Genomic DNA, 20,476 nt, shown 5'->3' on the forward strand with positions numbered 1-20,476 from the left:
CTGAAAGTGTTGTTCCCTAATTGGATTTAAAAGTTAGTAGGTATGTGTACATATGCACTGGGGTCTAAAAGGGCAACAAGAGAGCTTCAGACTTAGATGGCTGGGTTGTTTGACATAATCTGGAGCAACAACTGGGTTATAAACCATTTCTGTGTGTACAGTTTGTCATTTATTACTTCTTTTACCAACTGTAACACGTGCTGTAAGTTGGATGCTAGTTTCTCTTATCTAAATAAACAATTCCTACTTTATATGCAGAGACACGTGTTTGGCCTCCAGCGCAGACTTGAGAATTTTTAGAGCTTTTATGCTAGGATTAAAAATGACAGTGAATTTACCTTCTTTGTTTGTTTGCCATGGTCAGTTACCATCTTTGCTTAAAAATATGCTTTTTATTTGCAGTTTGGGATTCATTTATCTGCCAGATGTTGGGATCGTCAAGCAGTTGTCAATTCAAGTACTTCTAACTGCTGTATGACTTTCCCTTATATTGTAGGTAAATGTAGACCACATCTACAGTCACTGTCTTCTCAGGGCCCCATTGCTGAAATTGTACAGGTTCAAAGCTAGTAAATCCCTGATTCGACACTTCTTTCCTAATTATGTCTGGGATTACTAAGGTTTGCAAAACAGAATAGATTTTTTTGTCCCTACCATTTCTGTCTAGCCATTTCTGTGTAAGTTTTTCAGCATCCTTCACTTCACATATGCTCATTGGCAAAGTGGATGGATTGTGCCCAATTCTTTCTGTAAGCTGAAGTGCTGAATTTGAAGGTTTTCCTCTGTAGGCCTTTTTTAGACTGACTTTCAGAGGTTTGCAATGAAGATTATTTTTAATTTTATGTTCACTGTTTTGTTGTCTTCTTTGGTCAGTTTTATTCTCATTTTTACTGTCTTTCATTTATGAATATAAGCATTTGTACAACACAAGAAAACTGTTTAGGCAAGGCACAGTCTGTGCTGTGTTTATTGCTCTGTGGTGGGTATATACTGGGGACAGAGGAACGTCAGAAAGTGCTGAGTGTGCTTGCATGACATGGAGTCATGAAGGACCCAAAGAACAATGTTAAAGGTTGACTTTTCTATGTGCATTTTTTTTTCACTTTCCAGGTGTACCTTTCTGATAATTTTGTAACATATTCTTTATGAAGATTAACTGATTATAAAATATGAGATGTTTTGTCCCTTTCAGAGTTTATAAAGACTGCTAACCACAAGAATGGTCCATTCTGACTCTTTAATTGAGTTGTTTTCCTTTCTTTCATATTGAAGAATCTGTAGTCTCCTCATGAACTTAGAAGATGTTTATATTAGCTGAGTAATGAACATAACTCAGGAAGATGCCCCATCTGCCAGAATTCCTGAGGGAAATATAGGAAAGGCAACCATACATCCCCCTGGAAGTTGCCTTTATTTTGTCTCAATTTGTGGAGCCTTGATCGTTTGGATTAAACCTTGACTCGTCCTGATACAATACATTGCTGTCATTGCACCACAGTAACACATCCCATTCCTGGGTCTGGTTACCAGCAGGATTGTTCTTGTTAAAAACAGTCTTCTCATGGAAAATGTTGGTGAGCATTCCCATTCTCTAGAAGAGTTGTGGTAGCATGAAATGAGACAGCAAACCCTAGTCCACAGAGACCGAGTATAGGAACTGAAGAAAAAGTAAGGCACTTAACATTTTTTTTCCACTTACATTTCTGTTGTTTTGGTGCCTGAAAGTATTTGTCTTCTTGTTTCTGGAGCTCTTTCCTGACTAAGACACGTGACTTTGTGTATGATCCTTTTCTTGGTATTTCTTCAATGGCTATATCCTTGGCCTCCATATGTCACTAAAAGCCAAGCTTTTGATCTTATCCCTCCAGCTTTCCCTGGAGGAATTAGTATCTAAGGCTCCCTAACATCAATATCAGAGGTCATTGGTGCCATTCAGAAAACAGGAATACTTTTTTTCAACCAAATCTCCTCTAGTGTAATCTTGTTAGTATTGAGCATCTCCTCTTTCAACTTAGCAACTACTTTGCCTTCAAATTAAAATACAGGTAATGCAGACACTTCTGTGTGATGCCACATTATGACTTGTGGGGTCAAATGGGCTGTTGTTGCTTTTAGGATGGTTCCATGACTAGCTGTCTCAAAGGCTGTTCTCTTGTTCCCTCTTTATCCATTCTGATAGCAGAGGCTTTTCCTGCATTTAGAGTCTCATGTGTCCAGACAGGTGAAACTCATGAGCAGCCTGTCTGTAAGATTTTCTTGCATGCAGTCTTAATCGCATGATGAGAACTTTCTCATTTCTATTTCCCCGAAGAGTGCTTTAGAAGTAAAACAAATCTAATTTAATCATGGTCATGCTGATAGACCTGTTAATTTCAAGACCTCTTCTATCCCTCAGCATAAATACTTGAGACTTTCCAGGTTGTAGGTACACTTTTTGAATTAGGTTAGCTTCTCCATTTATACCACGAGTTCCAGCATCATGCAGTTTGCATCCTTAGTGTATCTCAGAATTAAATGGTGTTATTTCTTCTCTATGGAAAAATAGCTTTGCTAATAATGAGAAGGCAAACCTAGACAGCTGTAGGCTGTTTTTTATTGTTTTGTTGTTGTTGTTGTTTTCTGTGTGGTATGCAGCTCTTTGTTATTCTTTAAGCCATCCTTTGGTCTTGGTCTACTGCCATTAAACTTCAGTATTTTGTAATGTCCCATATTCCTTAAATGTTGGCATGATGGCTTGTGCAAGCACTATGGCAAAGTAGGGAAGGAGGGTGCTCCAATTATGTGCTGCACTTTTATTTTGAAGAAGAGGACTGGTGCTGCTGTGCAAAACAGGACAAAGATAACTTAAAGCCATGTTTTTCTTATTTAGATCCAGAATCAACCCTATGGAGTTACTGTAATTTGCAGCAGCTTTCTACAGTGTCACAGCACAGAGTACTGTGTGCAGTGAAACTGTCCTCTCTTATTGTATCACTGACATGACTCCTACCCTACCAGGAATATTCTGTCATAACTTCTTACAGTGATTTTGCAGTTTCTTAAATACACTATCAATATCTTACTCCCAGCAATAGCATACATTTTCTGTTCAGAACACTGTTCAGTGTTTCCCTCCCCATATGACAATCCTCTGTACTTTCCCACTGCTTCCATGTGATCAGTCTGTGCAATATCAGAACAAAGGAGACTGAACAAATTCTTTTTTAATTGTGTTACAGCTAGACTGCCCCAAGGCAGATAGAGAAATTTTTGTTTGAGTGTTTTTGAATTAGAAACATTGATATAACAAGCTCTCTTCAATAGACGATTTTTTTTAACACATAAGAGCTCAAGTAGCTTCCTTGGTTGTTGCAGGGGTATAAAGCTTTTGGAGGCTAGAAAGTGTTGTGATACAGTTACCTGAAATTTGAGCAAAACCTACGCAATTATTGTTACTATGATAGTACCTGGGATTGTGAGAGAGAGAAGCTGTGATTTAATTCATCTTTGATCCCGAGATGCCTTGTTTCAGTCCAAACGCTCGTGCATTTCCCAGCCATTCCTAAGGTGCCGATTGTCAAGTTATGTGAAGCAGAAGATTCTCATGGATCTTCTTTTGGGCACTTAGAAGTACATTTCTCGTGTATAGTCGGTGACTCAGGCCTGACCATTGGAGAGTTGTGAATGAAGGACCATGGATCAGGCAGGCAGTTTGTTACCTCCATCCTCCTGCTCTGGGCAATTGTCAGTAAGCTAAAATTCTGGTTCAACAAGCATTATTGCATTGCATACATATACAGATACAGAATACTCACCAGATAGCAGTGTGGCAAACTGGAGAGAGAGAGAGTCACTCTTATTTAGCCTGTTTGGGAAGATCTCCAGTGATAGTTAACTCTTTCTGATTTGCATTTCACAGCTGTTCTGTGTTGTGCAAGGAATGTAGTCTTTGAATGTGATTTCATTTTGGTTGGGGGCGAATTTTTGGAAAACACTTTGCTATTTTTCCCATTTTCAGGAATTAGCGTTGCAATATTTTATAGCAGTTAAGTAGCTGAGATTTCAGTTGGGAATGCTTTCATTCCGTGTCACTCATGGAACATCTGTGCATAGTTTACAGTAGAACTTGGCAGTAAGAAGAATTTGAGTTTTCCTGGTTATATAGGCGATAGCTGATCAACATAATTAACAAAATAATGTTTTGCTTCCAATTCTGTGTGCAATAATGAATAGAACAGGAGTACATTTTTTTGTGCATTTAGTGAAACCATCTGAGACTTACCTTCACGTATTGGGAAGGGAAACAATCTTTTTTTAAATGTCTGCAGTGGGAGATTGGATGAATGTGGGTTCAAGATATTTGAGAGAATGACTTAAACTTTGTAGTCCAGTTCTGTGAAAATTCTTGTGCACTGAGAGTGCACTGTGTTTGCCAGTCAGGTGGTGGTCTTTGCCAAATTTCATGAAATAACGAGCTAGTTTTGAGACTGTATGACCTCGGCCTTTCTTTCATTGCAACTGCAGTACCTGTCATTGCAGCAAATATCAAAACTAGGAGTAGGTCACCTTCCATTTTTCACAGATAGTGCAGTGAAGATGGGAGCAGATTCATGAGGAGATGCATAGTAAGACAAAGAAGTGATGGCCCAGAACACTGGAGTGCTAGAATCAGGAGTACAGAAAAATGCAGAATTCTGTGTAAATTCAACGTCACTGTGCACTCAGGTGTAATGAGTACTCTCACCTCTGTTGTTTCAGTCCCTTATTTGTTGAATATGAGTAACAACACTGCCTTACCTAGCACTGTGAAAATAAATCACTGGTTTTGAAGTCTGTGTATATCCCAGCCTTGATATGCATAAGTAGAAAGCATACGGAATAAAGTTAGATTCTACAGATTCTGTTTTGTGCACTGAAAATGTCTTAACAATTATCTTTGTGTTTAATCAGAAACGACTGTGCTTTAATACTTACGTCTGTGTTTCTAGGTAATAAATCCAAAGAAAAAAGGAAAAAAGAAAAAGTATGTTAACTCTGGAACAGTAAGTGGATATAATTTATAATATTACCAAATGCTTTTCTCTTGAAATACAGAGCAGTTGACTTGACATATAACAGAGTTGGAATAGAACCAGCTGTGAAAGCTACAACAATAAACTATTTACTGTACTACAGCATTTATTTTCAGATGTGTTTGTTGGTTTGGTTTTATTTTTTAAGTTGATAGAAGTTGTTTTCAAGTGTGCTGTTAAGTTGCCAATGATTTTAAAAATGAGTTATACCACAGCTGGAGGCAGATTCTTGAAATTATTTGATTGGACACTATTAGATTTTGTCTGAAACAGATTTGCTTTTTCAAAAGTCAATTTTGTGTTTAAATTTAACTGCTCACCTAGCATCAATGAAAGCTACTAAGTCATACCTTTCATGCTAAAACAGGGAGAGTCATGAATTTTTATTAGCAACAGCTTTTTGTAAATCTATCTTGAAAATTCTGCTAAGGCTATTTTGGGATGAGAATTTAATGTCCTTTTATTCATATTCTGTTATGAACCATTTTTTAGCAACGCAAATAATTCCCTTCAGCATTTTCTCATCTTCTGTGTTCTGGCACCCATGATACTCAGAACATCTATGAGAAAATGAAGATAAATGTTGAAGAACTGTATACTGGAAAATATACAGAAATATACATTCCAAAGAACATATCTAAAATCTGTTTTGATTTTAGATATGTTCTTTTGAAAACACATCCAGCATGGGGATTTTTGCTCATGGAAAGTCCCAGTGAAGTCAGGAGGACTACTTTCACTCTGAACTACATAGCTTTGAAGAAACTATTTGTCAGTCTCTCATTCTTGTATAATTAAGTCTGTTCATCAGTAGGGAAACTATCACTTTTTTTTACCTCTGTTTTAAAACATAAAAAGTAGTTTGTGGAAATTAACCTTGCAAGATCCGGTTAATTCATTAAATTTTCTTAATTTTTTTTTTTTTTTGCTAATGAAAGTGTTAGAATAAAGTTCTTTCAGACTGTCTGTATTTGAAGGACCAATTTTTACTCTTGTTTGGGCAGACAGAATCAACTGTGGGTTTTTTATTTTTTGTCTCAAATTAACAGGAAATTTACAACAAGTGATTCGGTGTTAATAATTTTCTTTCCTCTTTTCTTCTTTACTAGTGTTTTTTATAATTGCTTTTATATTGATTCTTTTTTGTCCCATTTGCCCTTCTATGTGCAGGCTTCCTTCAAGCTTCTGTGAATAGTTGCGTTCCTGTATGTTTACCTTCAGTTTTTTTTTACTCCTTTCTGTCATTCATCTGAGATATTCGGTGTCCCAACAGATTTCTACATTTCCAAACCATCCAAGACCATCATTCTCACTAATGGAAAGTTGCCTTCTGAAAAAAAATTAGCAAAGTGGATGTAGGTCATTGATTGCTATCTCACTGCTATTTTAAAGAAATACACTGATAGAGTAGCTGTTTCCATTCAGTACTACTTAGGAGGTCATTTGAAGTTCAGAAATATGGACTGCATAATTTGTAAATAAAGCAGAAATAATATGGAGTGAATTCTCTGCCTCATGAATCTATATGAAAATCTTGAATGCCAGATCTTTTCCACTTGAGTTAAAATTTCTGCAACTTGAGCACTCAAAATGCCACACTTTAAGCTGCTGCTTATGTTTAGGACTCCTGACATTCCTGAATGATCAAGTGAAGAAATTTCTCATCTCCTCATTTTTCTTTGTTCCACTTTAAATATTTTTCTGTATTCATATGTATGTGTGTTTATCACTACTCAATACAAATGCTGATATGAGATGAGAAGTGGGATAAGTAATAGTAGTTGAGTTCCTTAAACAAAACTGAAGTATTCAGTAAGTTCTTCAGAAAGAATAAGTGTATGTTTGCCTGCCCTGGAAAGTGATCTTTCACCCACTGTCTTTCACTTTAAAAAAAGGAAGAAACCACCCATACCAAAACAGAACAAAACAAAGCAACCACCAAAAGAATCGTAGCAGACTTCCAAACTTGTCTCTTCCCTTTCAAAAACTGGTTTCTGAAATGGTTACATTATTTTCTACATCTTTTTTTTTTTTTTTTACCTCCAAAAACATTGTGGATGTGTCTCTATTGTTTAACTGGGAAATGACAATTCACATCTGACTCTTTTTTTTTATTTGCTTTCAGGTTACACTGCTTTCCTTCCTAATTGAAACAGAAGTTTCATTCCTTGACTATATTAAAGGCGGGTATGTGATAGTCAACAAAGTTTTCTTCTTTTCATAATCTCATCGTAATAATTTGTATTTATACATTGCATATAATGACTCCAAGTTATTACTGTAAGAACTGTATTGTTTCTTCATGCAGAGGCTGTACTTTCTTCAGTTTTTGATGTCATTTAAGTTATGGAACTTAATGTATACTGTTGGAATAGGTAATGGTACAAAAATAATGAGGTTGAGTAATCACCTCTGATCAACCAGTGAAAATGGGATTAACTGAAAGGGAATTATGTATGTACTATTAAATTAGTAAAATGCTGTTTTATTTCTTTTGACTACGCTGACCTTTGATTTATTTAAGATTAGCACTCATTTAGAGCCTTTCTCCATCAAAGGCATTTTTTTCAATACTAATGATATAAAATTTATAACGCTTTCAATTTCTCATTTATCTTCGTTCTGAGAGGGATGTAGAGACAGAAGCATGAAATGGTTTACCCTAGAACATACCTGGAAATGGGATCAAATGTCAGGAATTCTCGGTTCTTAACCTCTGTACCAGAAAGCAATGTTCTCTTAAAAAAAAAAAAAAAAAAAAAAGAAAGAAAAAAGAAAGAAAAAAGAAATAATTTATTACACATTTCTAGGCACTTAATATGGATTTTTGAGGCATACTGTCTATTTTTATGTAGCTATTTTAGGTCACTATTTACCTTTGGAGAAACAAGTTACCAGCTTTTTTTTTTTTTTTTTTTTTTCTGACAGTCTCCACCCAGGCTTCAGCTGAAATAAAAAGAAGTCTGTGTTGTGTTTTGCCATTAGCAGTACAGTGCTTCATCTTTGTTTATAGTCATGGTAATCCTACAGATGAGAATGTGCTTAAGATTTATTCCTAACTCATTTATCACTGAAGTTTGTTCTGTTAAGATGATGCCACCAGTTATATTCTAGTTATGGAGGAACTGTCAGTAAGCTGGCTATACTACCATTATTTTCAAGATTTTTAGAAATACAACCAGAAATTATACACTATACCAAACTCATATCTGGTAGAGGGAACGGATCACTGCAAAGCAGTTGTCCGTATTGTTGGCCTAAGTCATGTGCTGCAGCAGAGAGTAAATTTTTTTCTCTCTCTCAAGGAGTAACAAATTCTTTGATGTTTAAATTCTCACAAAAAGTTAAATTTCAAAGTTGGGATATCTGAATTTACTGCAGTTTGTTCTCCATCCAATAAAATAAGTATTTTTACTAAGGATGAAGTCATAGTCTCTTATGTGTGTCAAAACACAATGTCTTTTGACACATAAAGTTTAAATGCAATGAGAACATTTTCATGGATAGTATTTGTGAATGTGAATGTTTAAGATTTTAAACATGGATGTAGATGTGTTCTCTTTAAAACTGTTACTCATATCTTTGAAGAAATTCTTCTTCTTTTTCTTTTCTTTCCACTGGTCCCTTCCAATCCAAACCATTTTATGATTCAATGAACAAGACAAGCATGGCAGGCCCAGTGGTGGTAAACAGGTTCAGCTAAGAGTCCAGAACTTCAGGGAAATCTGTGATGATGAGGAAAATCAAGATCTGGATGGAAAGTCAAAGCACAGATAAAGGTCAGGGTCAGTTCCAGGGATTGTCAGGTGGATCTGTGATGAGAATTGAAGGAGGTGAAGCTATAAAGTCAGTCTGTGGGCGTAGCTGAGCTGGACATCTATCTTCCTCTGACATTAAGTCTGAAGGCTGAGCTGAAATGGGGCTCCTGTGCCCGTGAGGGTGTGGTCAGAGGGCTGAGGCTGGTTAGGGACACTAAAGCATTTTACTATCCTCAGAGTCCCTGCATTTTGTTCCTGGATGCCTCTGGATGAAAAAAATGATCTAGGTCTTCTAGAGTTGCAATCCTTAACTTCAGTTCAGTTATCTGGAAACACTTCTGAGGGAATACTTATCATCTCTTTAACACCTCAGATCCTCCTGTTTCTCCTCAAAGTGGATTCAATTCATTTGTTGACTGTGTTAGAATCAGTTAAGTTTTTTATCTAAATTTGGAAAGACAAGAGTGCATACATGTGTAATCTTTTCAGATTGAGTTATCATGTTTCCCACGAAGCTGCTTACAGTGCCAGTTAAATATCTGTATACTGTAGATGACTAATAGAAATTCTGAATTCAGACAATAATTCTTACTGATATTTTGTGTTTTCTCTCTAAGTGCGAACAAAGAAGTCTTGCAATATTAATAATTACTACTTTTGAAGATTATCCCTCTTTTTTTGTAAAAGAATGGAGTATAATTTAGTAGACTTCTCTGTGCTTAAAAGTCTAAGCATTAATAGTAATCATTTAATTATTTTATCTAAATCTTATTTAGTGATTCATACATCTGTTTCTAAGCACATGCCAGTAAAACTGTGAAGGTTTTTTTTTTTTAAATAAAATTGCTACCCTTTCTTTTACCACCTATAATTTTCTTCTTTGGAAACATAACCAGGAGACTGAGTTTCACAGCCATTTTCCTTTCTCTTACTTCATCTCATTTAATACTACTACACATCAGTTTCAGTCCAGTTAACAAATTTTGGGGGAAGAACGATATGAAGCGTTCCTCATTTATCAGTCTGTTTCCACATCAAGTATTATGTTCTCCATAATTTTGGTTTTAGATCCCTGTTTCTCTTCCATTTAGCTAGGCAAGGGGAAGAAAACACTGATTCTGCAGGAGGCACAATATTGGCTCTTCTATAAATGGATGCTTATGAAATATTTCATGTTCAGAACTTTATTGTAATTGATTTGAGGCATCTAGAATGAATACTGATTTAAGGGAAAGCTTGACAGCATTAACTGTAATTAATTGGGATTGCAGTATTGCTTTGATTTGTATTTCGAATCTGCATGTTTTTATTTGGAATATTTCATTATAAATATAATCAGTGACTTTTTAAAAAAGCCATAAAAAATGAACCAGAAATTTGTTCATACATTCTAATTTATTTTTATTTAATAACACTGAATTTTATAGTAGTATGGTAGGAAAAAGATGCATGTCTCTTTTACGTCTGTTGTACATCAAGGAGTATCATCTTAGTTGCTAGCTTTTTCTTGTATCTTGATGCTTAATTACCTGTTATGACACTGACCTTCCTATGTTTAAGATAGGGTACTTTGTGCTAAAAATTAATGTATATTTCAAAAGTGGATTTCTCCTTCCACTTACTAGCATATTTTCCTGTAAAGATCACCTCCCAGTATATGAATAAGCCAGGAATGTGTGGGATATTGCCTTGAAGAGGAATTCATTTGGAATGATCTTGGTTTGTAGGAATGACTGTCGAACACTTAACAGAGTATTTTATTTTATTTTATTTTATTTTATTTTATTTTATTTTATTTTATTTTATTTTATTTTATTTTATTTTATTTTATGAATATAGAATCATTGAGTCACAAACTGGCATGAGTTGGAAGGGACCTCAAAGATCATCTTGTTTGATTGCCCGTGCCTTAGACAGGGTTACCCCCCACCAGCTCAGGCTGTGCAGGGCCTCGTCCAATCCAGCCCTGAACACCTCCAGGGATGGGGCACCCACAGCTTCTCTGGGCAGCTGCACCAGTCCTCACTGCACTCTGAGTGAGCCCCTAATATCTAACCTGAGTCTCCCCTCTTCTAGCTTTAAACCATTCCCCTTGTTCCAACACTGTCAAATTTTAATGTAGAGTAGTTGGCTCTGTCTTATCAGGAAGTGAGGCCAGGAGCCATAAAGCTGCAAGACTTAGTGAACGGAAAGAACATCTCTGTGCAGAACTTTCCATACTTTTCAGACTTTCTAGATGTCTTAGAATAGCATGTGGTACTTTAGATGTTTGTAAATCATGAAAATTTCAGGAACTGTATCCTCTTTCAACCTAAAAGTGTTAAGTCATCTTTTCTGTCCCAGATGAGTGAAGAATAAGAGGAAATGTTTCTGCACCATTGTGTTAAAACTTGCCTTCATAAATGTTTTCAGATATGAACATCTACATATTGTTTGGATTGTAAGGGCTTTGGGCTTTCATTTTTAACTGAGCTATACTGAATCATTGATGGTCAAAAAAGGAAATTTGGAACTTCTATTATGACAGCTATTTTCATCCAACCAGTACATCATATGTAATGGCATACATATTTGATGGACTGAAGAAACTTAGTTGAGATATAGCTGTGAAGCAAGGGCTGTCATAGCTACGTATTGTAGAGACTTAACCATGTATGTTGTATCCTTGGAGAATAATTAGGAGTAATAAAGCTATATAGGAGGAAGATACTGTGGAACTTTAATGAGGAAAATGTTGTTTGTTTTGATGCTGCATTTGCAAAGAGGAAATTTAAAAACTACTGTCACTGGAGGCTTTTTAGATTAAATACCATGGAGACAATACAGTCCCTTGTTAGTGTTAGTTACTCCATTAGAGCAGTTATAGATTGCTGCACAATAAGTGACTCTTAAACCTCCACCAACTCTCTCCTGCTATCAGACCAGCTGGTCTTCACTCTGAAGACGCAGAGGAAATTCATGCATTCTTCCAGTGTACTGTTAAAAAAAACTCATGCTGTCAAGCCTGGTCAACAGCTACATCTAGGTTTAGCTTGTTCCCATGTGTGTATCAATTCTGATTGAAAGAGGGTAGTTCTACCTTGCTCTCCCAAAGTCACAAACTGTCTGCTCTGTGATGAAGGTTACTGCTGCTGGTAAGATGCTTTTGTTACTGCTAGTGATGATATCGGATGAGTTCACCCTGAGAGGTCATGTCTTCCTCTAGCAGCTCTGAGTCCACAGAGCACGTTGCTGTGCTTGGACGTTCTGTCTGAGCCCTCCCCTGAGTCAGGACACTCAGTGACCCAGCCTGCCTAGCCAGACGGCAGTGTTGTGGCAGCTTTTGTGCACAGCTTTGTGACCTTACAACCTCACTTGAAGCCGTGGGTGTCAGGAGCTTCTCATCTAGCTCCTTGGGGAATGTGCATCTGGGAAAGCAGAAAAACAACCTCAGCAAATGAATTTCCTTGATCAGAAAAACCTTACTTTTGAAAAATCTGGGGAACAAGAAATATTTTAAAAGAACAGCAAAAAAGCCTTGACCCTTAGCCTCAAGTACTTTGTCTCTCCCATTTCTCTGGGCCTTCTTGCCTCTCTCAGTAGGAAGTTCTGTTAGTCTTACTGTTCTGTGTTCTTTAAGTATTTCATAGAATCATAGAACCATTTGAGTTGAAAGAGATTTTCAAAGGTCATCGAGCCCAACTCCTCTGTAATAAGCAGGGCACCTACAGCTAGATCAAGTTGCTCAGAGAGTGGTCCAGCGTGGTCTTGAATGTCTCCAGGGATGGAGCATCCACCACCTCTCTGGGCAGCCTGTTCGAGTGCCTCGGAAAACAACTCAGAGCACAACTTGGTGCAGCAAGCTTCACTATCAGCCACATCCAGAATAGGCCACCTCCTCCCCTGCTTTCATCCAGCTCTGCATCTTAGAAAACCCAGAGCCCATGCCGCCTAGCCAGCCTAGGGCTAGGGACAGCTCTCCAGTGGGCCCTGCCTTTAGTCCTATGCCCAGAACTGTGCTGACAAACAGACTGTAAAAGAGTTTTGCCTCACTGTAAAAGACTTTTTCCTTATACCCAAGCTGATAGTTTAGGGTTGAATTCAGGAACTTGATAATTTTTGAGTACTTACATACACTGCTTTTCCAGCCTTGGGTTTTTTAAATTATTAATATTATTTTATTTTGATACTTCATAGATCAAACAGTAATCGGTATAGTGGTTTTGTCCTTATACAAAATGTTGCATTATGTAATTGAGTGTACATCATTGTACCTAAACAGAGAGTGTGGCTTTAACATAAATTTCAGCACAGTTAGATTGCCTTAAGTTTTCTGTGGTTTGTAAATACAAAATTATTTTCTTGCATATTGGAATTTTCTGTAGCTTAGTACTGTGTAGACTCTGCTTCTCTAAACTAAAATCTAACCTATGTTGTGCAGCTGAGTTTGGAAAAGTATGAGGTATTTGGACTCCATATTGCAGCTTAAGCGTGTTACTGTGGCATTTTGAAGTATTAGAGACACATACAGCGATAACAATAGAACATTCATATGTTGCTCTGTAAAAGAGGTTTTTTGCTTTTCAGGATTTTCTAGGTATGGATATTTACCTTATGCTTGCTTTGAGTGTTGAGAACCTTTGTTTTTCTTACACATTTGGTCTTGCATTGAAGTATGGTTCTATCTTAGTGACTGGTTCATTCATTTTCTGATGCTCTACATACAGGTATGTATCATGCAGTTTATTTTTTTTGTGTGTAATTTTGAGCACTGTTCAGAAAATGACTTTCTTGCTGTTGAGAGTGACACTATTAAGAGCATTCAGTTAATCCTGAAAACACCTCAGATTTCACTTACAGTTTTTACATGAATACTTGTTTAGCTTTCCTCAGCATCATAACAAACTGCTCTGTGTATAAAAGTCTAAACTAACTTGTCTACCAGTTCATTTATTTTCACCTGAGTTAAGCACAAAGGTAGTTTGGTATATCCTTCCTCATTAATCATTATGCAGATAGGTGGTTTTACTGCAGTGCTTTTCCTTAGTTCAGATACAGCTCTAAGCTTTAAGGACTTTTGTAAAAACAAGCAGTAAAGGATCTTAAGTAAAGCTTCTGTTTTCTTGGTGTGTTTTAAAAGTTAGATTATTTAATCATGCATCTTGGTTTGTCTTGAAGACTGTGATTTCAGATGCTTTTTAAAATCTTAGGCATCCACACTGAATTAATGACTTTTTTTCAGCTGTTGGTCCGTTACATAACATACAGTGGTCAAAAGATCTTATCAAAAATATGTTTCTGCTGATGAACATGTCACTAACATGTTAATAACAACAGTAACCTAACAATGTGCGCTGGAGAGAACCTAGAAGTTACTCTGTTGAGAAGAAATTAAACATGGTAGAAATAAAAACAGGGCAGTGAGCTGTCAGATATGTTCATTACTTTTAATTTGTTTCCAGAATAACATGTATTACTGTGAAAGCATTTCTTAAAGTATCGTTCAGATGAATTTTTCTGGTCATCTGACTTGATTTCCCAATTAGTTGTGTCTGATGTTCCCACAACACACAGCTTCTAAATTAGCCTTCCCAAATTAGTTTTTTTTTAATTATGGAGAGTTTGTGGGTTTTTTTTTTTTTTTTTCCAGTCCTGAGAAGCAGTAGGGAAATTAATACCTTTTCAAATTAATCTTTCACACAAAATATGTGTTCACATTAGTGCAGCTGCTTTTGGAAGTATTTTCTCCTGTGGTACTTATTTGAAGTTAAATTGTTTGAACTTCAGATACCCAGTTTTGTGCTCAAAAGAAGATTTAATTGCATTTTGATAATTTTGACTACAAGGGTTGATATTCATTTCGCACTTTTCTGTAGTTTGTCATTCCTTTTGCCATAGGACATTAGTACCTTGTGTGACCTAGTCTCCCATGCCTCTTTTCCAGAAGGTCATACTTAGAGGGACATTTCAAGTATGTTATATATGTATGTATAGAACGGACATTGCAAACAGAGCAGTCACAGTGTGTGTTTGTGCTAAGTGAGTTTGTTCCAGTTTTCCAAGTCCTCTGTAAGGCATGAATAATACCCTTTGTGGTCATGAGTCCATAATATAATGTGACACTTGCATTAAGAGTGGGATCCAGTTGCCTGAAAATGGCATTTAATGCCATTTTAGATTCCTACAATCTTCTATGGCGTAGTAAGTACACTAGAGGTTATAAAATAACATTAGAAACTTGTATTCAGGAAACTGAATTCTAATCTGTGCATGCATCTGTGTAACCATTATAAGATTAAGTAAGTGATTTGACTTCTGTTGTAGAAAGGTAGACATCTGTTTTGATCTTATTTTATGCCATGATTTTTACAGTTGTGAAATTGGCATATGCAGTAATAAACGTACTCTTCTTAGAGAAAAATTGTAGTCCAGATTGTTGTGGATGGTAAATGGGTGAGGGATTTTTTTCTAGTTTAACAGATGAATTTCTGTTATCTAGAGCAATATGCATTTAACACAGACATATCTGGTTTTGGTATACTTGCGAAGGTGCTGTTGCCAGTCACTACTTTTAGTTACATTAAATGTGATTTTGTTTTGGGTTTTTTTTGTATTTAGATGTATTTTAGATATTTTTTCTTTTATTACCCATTTTCCTCTTAAAGTTTTTTTTACTTCGCTTTCTCATTTCTGTCTTACATTCAGAATGTGCATAACTGTTTCTTCTTACAAGTTGGGTCAGGATAACTGATGCAGAAAATGAGTTTACAAACAAGTGTTGCTGCTTACGCAGGGGAAGAATTGTTTGAGGTTTTTCTCAGTGATACATTCTGCAGCCAGCTGAAGGATTTCTGTTCTTGGTGTGCGGACACGTAATGGTTTTAAAGAGTTCTGTTTTAGTCTTCAAATACTGCACCACGGTAAAGTTCTTAAAATCTAAGCACAGGGAGATGGCTGTCCAAAACCAGTTTTGTTTAGCAGTGCTAGTAAGGACTCTAAACATAAAACGAGAGATAGTACTGTGTTAGCCTCTTGTTGTTGATTGATTTTCCTATCCTTTTAATGCCTGAGGAAGACAGCTGTACTGCACACTGTAGTGATGGTGATTAAAGCTATTTGACATGCACTTCTTATGATGTTTATCCTTATAACTAACTGATGGTGTAGAAGTACGTTTCGGCTAATAAACCACAAGGACTGACATTCAGGTACCAACAAAACAAAATCAGACTTGTCACACCATTAACAATAGTGTATTTTGGATGAAAATGCATAAAGCAGAATGCAGAATTACTAGTGGGATGCATATCTCATAAATCCTAGGTCTCAGAACTCTTCAGTCTGCAGCAGCTTTCATTGTTCTTCATTCAAGTCCATTTTGATGCATTTTTAGACATATTCTGGGCTGACAGCATTCCAGGTTGTGATTGTTGGTGGGGTTTTGCTGCCTTTTAAAGATGGTGTCCATTCATGCTTAGCTTAGTTTGTGTAGACCTTGGTCAGTGTAATAAAATGATTCCATGTGATTTTTTGTGTTTAACCTAGATTTTCATGTCAGTAATAGCATTTTCTCTGGGTGGTAAGGTTATTTGAGCAGTAAATCTTTTACTGCAAGGTCAGGTGTCAGATTACTGATAATTTGATCTAAGTGTGCATGAGCTAAATATGTATGATAACTTTCAAAGAGCTGTAATCTGTGTCAGTTTGGTCATAAGTTCATAGTGGTGCACACTGAGATGCAGAAATTTGAAGGACTGTGTAAAAGATTTGGTCTGAGTAAAAAATCAGTTTTTGGATTCATCCAAACTCTGCTACCTGATTAGAGTCTTACCAGTACAAAGATTATCTCCAGAATGACAGTATTTTGTGCTGAAGGAAGTTATGGAACAGGATTGCATTAATTGGATTGTCACTCTGTAGGTCCATTAGTGACTACTTTTTTCAGACAATAATGGTATGCTGACAATTGATTCATGCACAGTAATGGCTTTACTTAGCTACTGCTCAAATTGCTAATCTTTATATTCCTGCTCCTAGGTTTTACTTCTGTCTTCCACAATTTTCCTTGATAGTAAGGGAAAGTATTCCTTAAAGTATTAAATTAAAATCCTTAAAGTATTGTGTTTCCATGAATGATATCTCCTGCCAAAAACTATGCTGTCTTCTCCAAAGATTTTATGTATAGCACGATTTCAAACACATTGTGACTGAAGACATGGTTTTAGTGTTAAGAGCAGATCAGTAAAACCCTAACTGTCATGTCAGTTGACTTCCTTGTCAAAGGAAAAATCAGTATAACTGTTGAAAATAATACATGGAGATCATAATAACCTAAATGTAGAATTAGGATTTTTCATAAGCAATGAAAAAAGAGGGAGGGAATAAAGTAAATGTTCTCAATGTATTCATGAAATGGTATTTTCAATGTGTATTACCTGAATTAGAAAGTCAGTTTCCTATATTTTGGCCAAAAATATTATCATATATCTTGTTTATTTTTCAACATAGCAGTAAAGCTATTAGTAAGAGCTGTATTTGTTCATTTTACAGAACGCAAATCAACTTCACAGTAGCTATTGACTTCACAGCCTCTAATGGTAAGAATAAAAATAAGCTTCCATATTCTTGTGCTGTGTTTAGTTTTAAAACACTTTTAAAACACTTTTTAGAAGTCATTTATGTGTGTGTACCATGTCAGGATTCTGCTTAACTACTTTGTATTATGAATTATTTGTATACCTGGCACCACCTGGAATCAGCTGAGCAACAACAGACTAGAAACCAATTCCTGTCCAGAAAAGCTGGACAAACAGGGCAGATAGAAATTTTCTATTAAAAAAAAAAATACATACTGAATTACATAAATAGGAGCGATTTGCAGTTTACATACTTTCTAATTTTTGTGTTTGTGCATTTATTATTGCTGTGAGCAAATTGGCTAAATTAGAGGACTCCACTGAGACGTACAAAACAGTTTCAAGTGGAGTGAGGCTGAAGAATGGTGAAACAGATAAGTTTTGATTCTCCTGCAGTATTGTTTTCAGAATCTCATAATACTTTAGTAAATTTCGTAAGTATGTATCACATTACAGAAGTGACACAAATATTCAATTGAAGTCACAATATCTTGCTATCTTTTCATTGGTGAAAAAGCTTATACGTACTACTATTAACCTATTAAAGATGTATTAAGAATGTTGCATTTTTACCTGTTTTAACCACAATTACGTACGTAGAAAATAGGTCTGTTTCCTTTTCAATTTTTCTTTCCTAGATTTCTGTCATTTTTAGGAGAGAAAATCTGGCAGTGATTGAGTTGTAAAGTAAACCTGACTCTTGCTTCAACAGGTAACCCTTCACAACCTACTTCACTGCACTATATGAATCCCTATCAGCTGAATGCATATGGCATGGCACTGAAGGCAGTGGGTGAAATTATTCAGGACTATGATAGTGATAAAATGTTCCCAGCTCTAGGTTTTGGAGCTAGATTGCCTCCAGATGGAAGAGTATCACATGAATTTGCATTGGTAAGCAAATATGTAAAAATTTGTTTAAATTTCTTTACCACAGCTGAATCTGGGGAAGTAAGATTTGTTTTAAGTAGTTAATAGGAAAGGTAATTACAGAAAATGTTCTAATTCTTAGGTCTAAAAAGGCTCGTTTCAAAATTTCTCATCGTAGTGAAGTTGCTGACAGACATCCAGAGTCAAGAAGTCCCTGTTGGCCAAAAATACTAATAAAGAAACCTCATCTATAGCAGCATGAGAAACAGACGTTTGAAATACTTCAGTTTGAAGCTAATCTTACTTTGATATGTAATTGAATCATGATCCAATTTTTTTTTTTATTCTTGTTGTTCTCTGTCATTTTCTGTAACCTGTCTTTTACAGGCTGCTGGTTAAGAGGTGTCTAGAGATAACTTAATGGAGTATAGGGTGAGGTTACAAGAATAAATCTGAGATTCTGTACATGTGCCAGTTAAATTACAAAACTAAAATCTGGTAATTATTGAGCCAGAACTGTGCTCCTAAATGTGATTCTACTTTATCATCTGCCCTGTAATTTGTACCTTAAATGCACACCAAGAAATGCCTTTTATTGTTCCATATAACTGCTTAATTCCATTTAAGATGGTATTTATGTCTGGGAACCTGTTTCAGTGATGCAGACTGCATATAATACGGGGCTGTAAAAACTTCTTCCCTAGGCAGTTAACAGTCAGAACCAACCATGGCACTTACAGTGGATATTGTTAGCAAACTTTGAATAGATCCTTAAACTCTTAGATTGTTCCCATTTAAAACTGTGCACTGGATGGTATTCACTAAAATGCATAATTTCTGCTTCATAATTATTTTTAGTGATTAATCCCTTCTTATTTTCTTTAGAATGGAAACCCTCAAAATCCATACTGCCATGGCATTGATGGTGTAATGGAGGCATATTATAGAAGTCTAAAATCAGTTCAGCTTTATGGACCAACAAACTTTGCCCCTGTAATTAATCATGTAGCCAGGTAAGCATTAAAAAGTACACTGCAGAAACTTTTTATTTTCAGTACAACTGTTGCACTATTAAGGATCAACAGTTATGTGATGCTAAAACATAGAAAAGGGTACTTACAATGTGGTTTTTTTTCTCATTCTAATGTGATTAACTTATAGTTGTTAATAGATCTGAATACTGTGTGCTAGTATTGTGCATTTAATTCCAGTCCCTACTGCTTGTGTACAAACGAGTGTTCAACAAGTTGATGGACTATGGCTTTCTGTGAGTTGTAGATTCCATTTCACTCACACTCTTCCAAACTCTTGCAAATGTTGTTGTTAAAGCGTCTTATTTATAGGCAGCCCTCACTTGCAAATGTACTGTTAGAATATTCTGAGTAACATCATGAGCATCAATTAGAATGTACCCTGTCCAGTGACCAGTGAGGTAATGAATATTCTGTACTTGAGCATACATACCATAGTATTTATTTTTTCCTGGCTCTCAACTCTTCTCATGACCACTTCTATTATGAAGTTCTGCTTAACCTTCACAGCACTAAGAGCCTTCTTGAAGGCAGTAACTACACTGGTTTCTGTCAAATAAAGAAGCAAGTGGAACAGCATGCTCCATGCAAAAAAAGTTCTTCACCAACTCTATAGGACACAAGGAGCAAACAAACTCTAGTCTTGGTTTCTGATATACAGGCCATAGACTTCAATGGAACTGTTGCAGACTCACTAGCTTTCAGAACTTTTCAAATCTTCAAGAGCTGCTTGTTTTCAAAGAATGGTTTCTTCTTGGGTCCTTTGACTAAGGCAAGACTGGAATGGTGCTGGATGTGTTTTGTCTTATATTCAGGTATAGCACAGGGAGAAGCTTGAGTCTCGAGAATATGCAAGTGTATTACAGTGTACAGTGGATCCTGCTGTCACAATTATTTGGAATAGTCCTTCATTAAATTTAAAAAATACAGCTCATTCTCATGTAAGTTGCTCTTCTATAAAGGTTTGTTTTACTATCATAATATTCCTTTTTTCCCCCCTTAGATATGCTGCTTCAGTTAAAGATGGCTCCCAGTATTTTGTACTTCTCATTATTACAGATGGAGTTATTTCAGATATGGCTCAGACAAAAGAATCCATAGTGAATGTAAGTTTTGCTGAAAATGCTGAAATATAAAATGCCTTTCTAGGT

The 20,476-nt window shown here is 36.1% G+C and overlaps 1 protein-coding gene across 3 annotated transcripts in view; it reads left to right on the plus strand.

Moving 5' to 3' along the window:
- Window positions 1-20,476, plus strand: part of CPNE8 (copine 8) — a 96,024-nt gene that overhangs the window by 62,476 nt on the left and 13,072 nt on the right. For 2 of the 3 annotated variants that reach the window (NM_001199460.2, XM_046929681.1), the window contains exons 12-17: window positions 4,968-5,021; window positions 7,177-7,238; window positions 17,339-17,385; window positions 18,137-18,318; window positions 19,180-19,307; window positions 20,329-20,431. In NM_001199460.2, coding sequence (NP_001186389.1) covers window positions 4,968-5,021; window positions 7,177-7,238; window positions 17,339-17,385; window positions 18,137-18,318; window positions 19,180-19,307; window positions 20,329-20,431 — 576 coding nt within the window. Of the gene's footprint in view, window positions 1-4,967; window positions 5,022-7,176; window positions 7,239-13,375; window positions 13,516-17,338; window positions 17,386-18,136; window positions 18,319-19,179; window positions 19,308-20,328; window positions 20,432-20,476 lie in introns of those variants that run through there. The other variant, XR_005852836.2, reaches the window with a different exon arrangement.

Source organism: Gallus gallus, chromosome 1 (genome assembly GCF_016699485.2).
Source record: "Gallus gallus isolate bGalGal1 chromosome 1, bGalGal1.mat.broiler.GRCg7b, whole genome shotgun sequence".
Taxonomy (NCBI): Eukaryota; Metazoa; Chordata; class Aves; order Galliformes; family Phasianidae; genus Gallus; species Gallus gallus.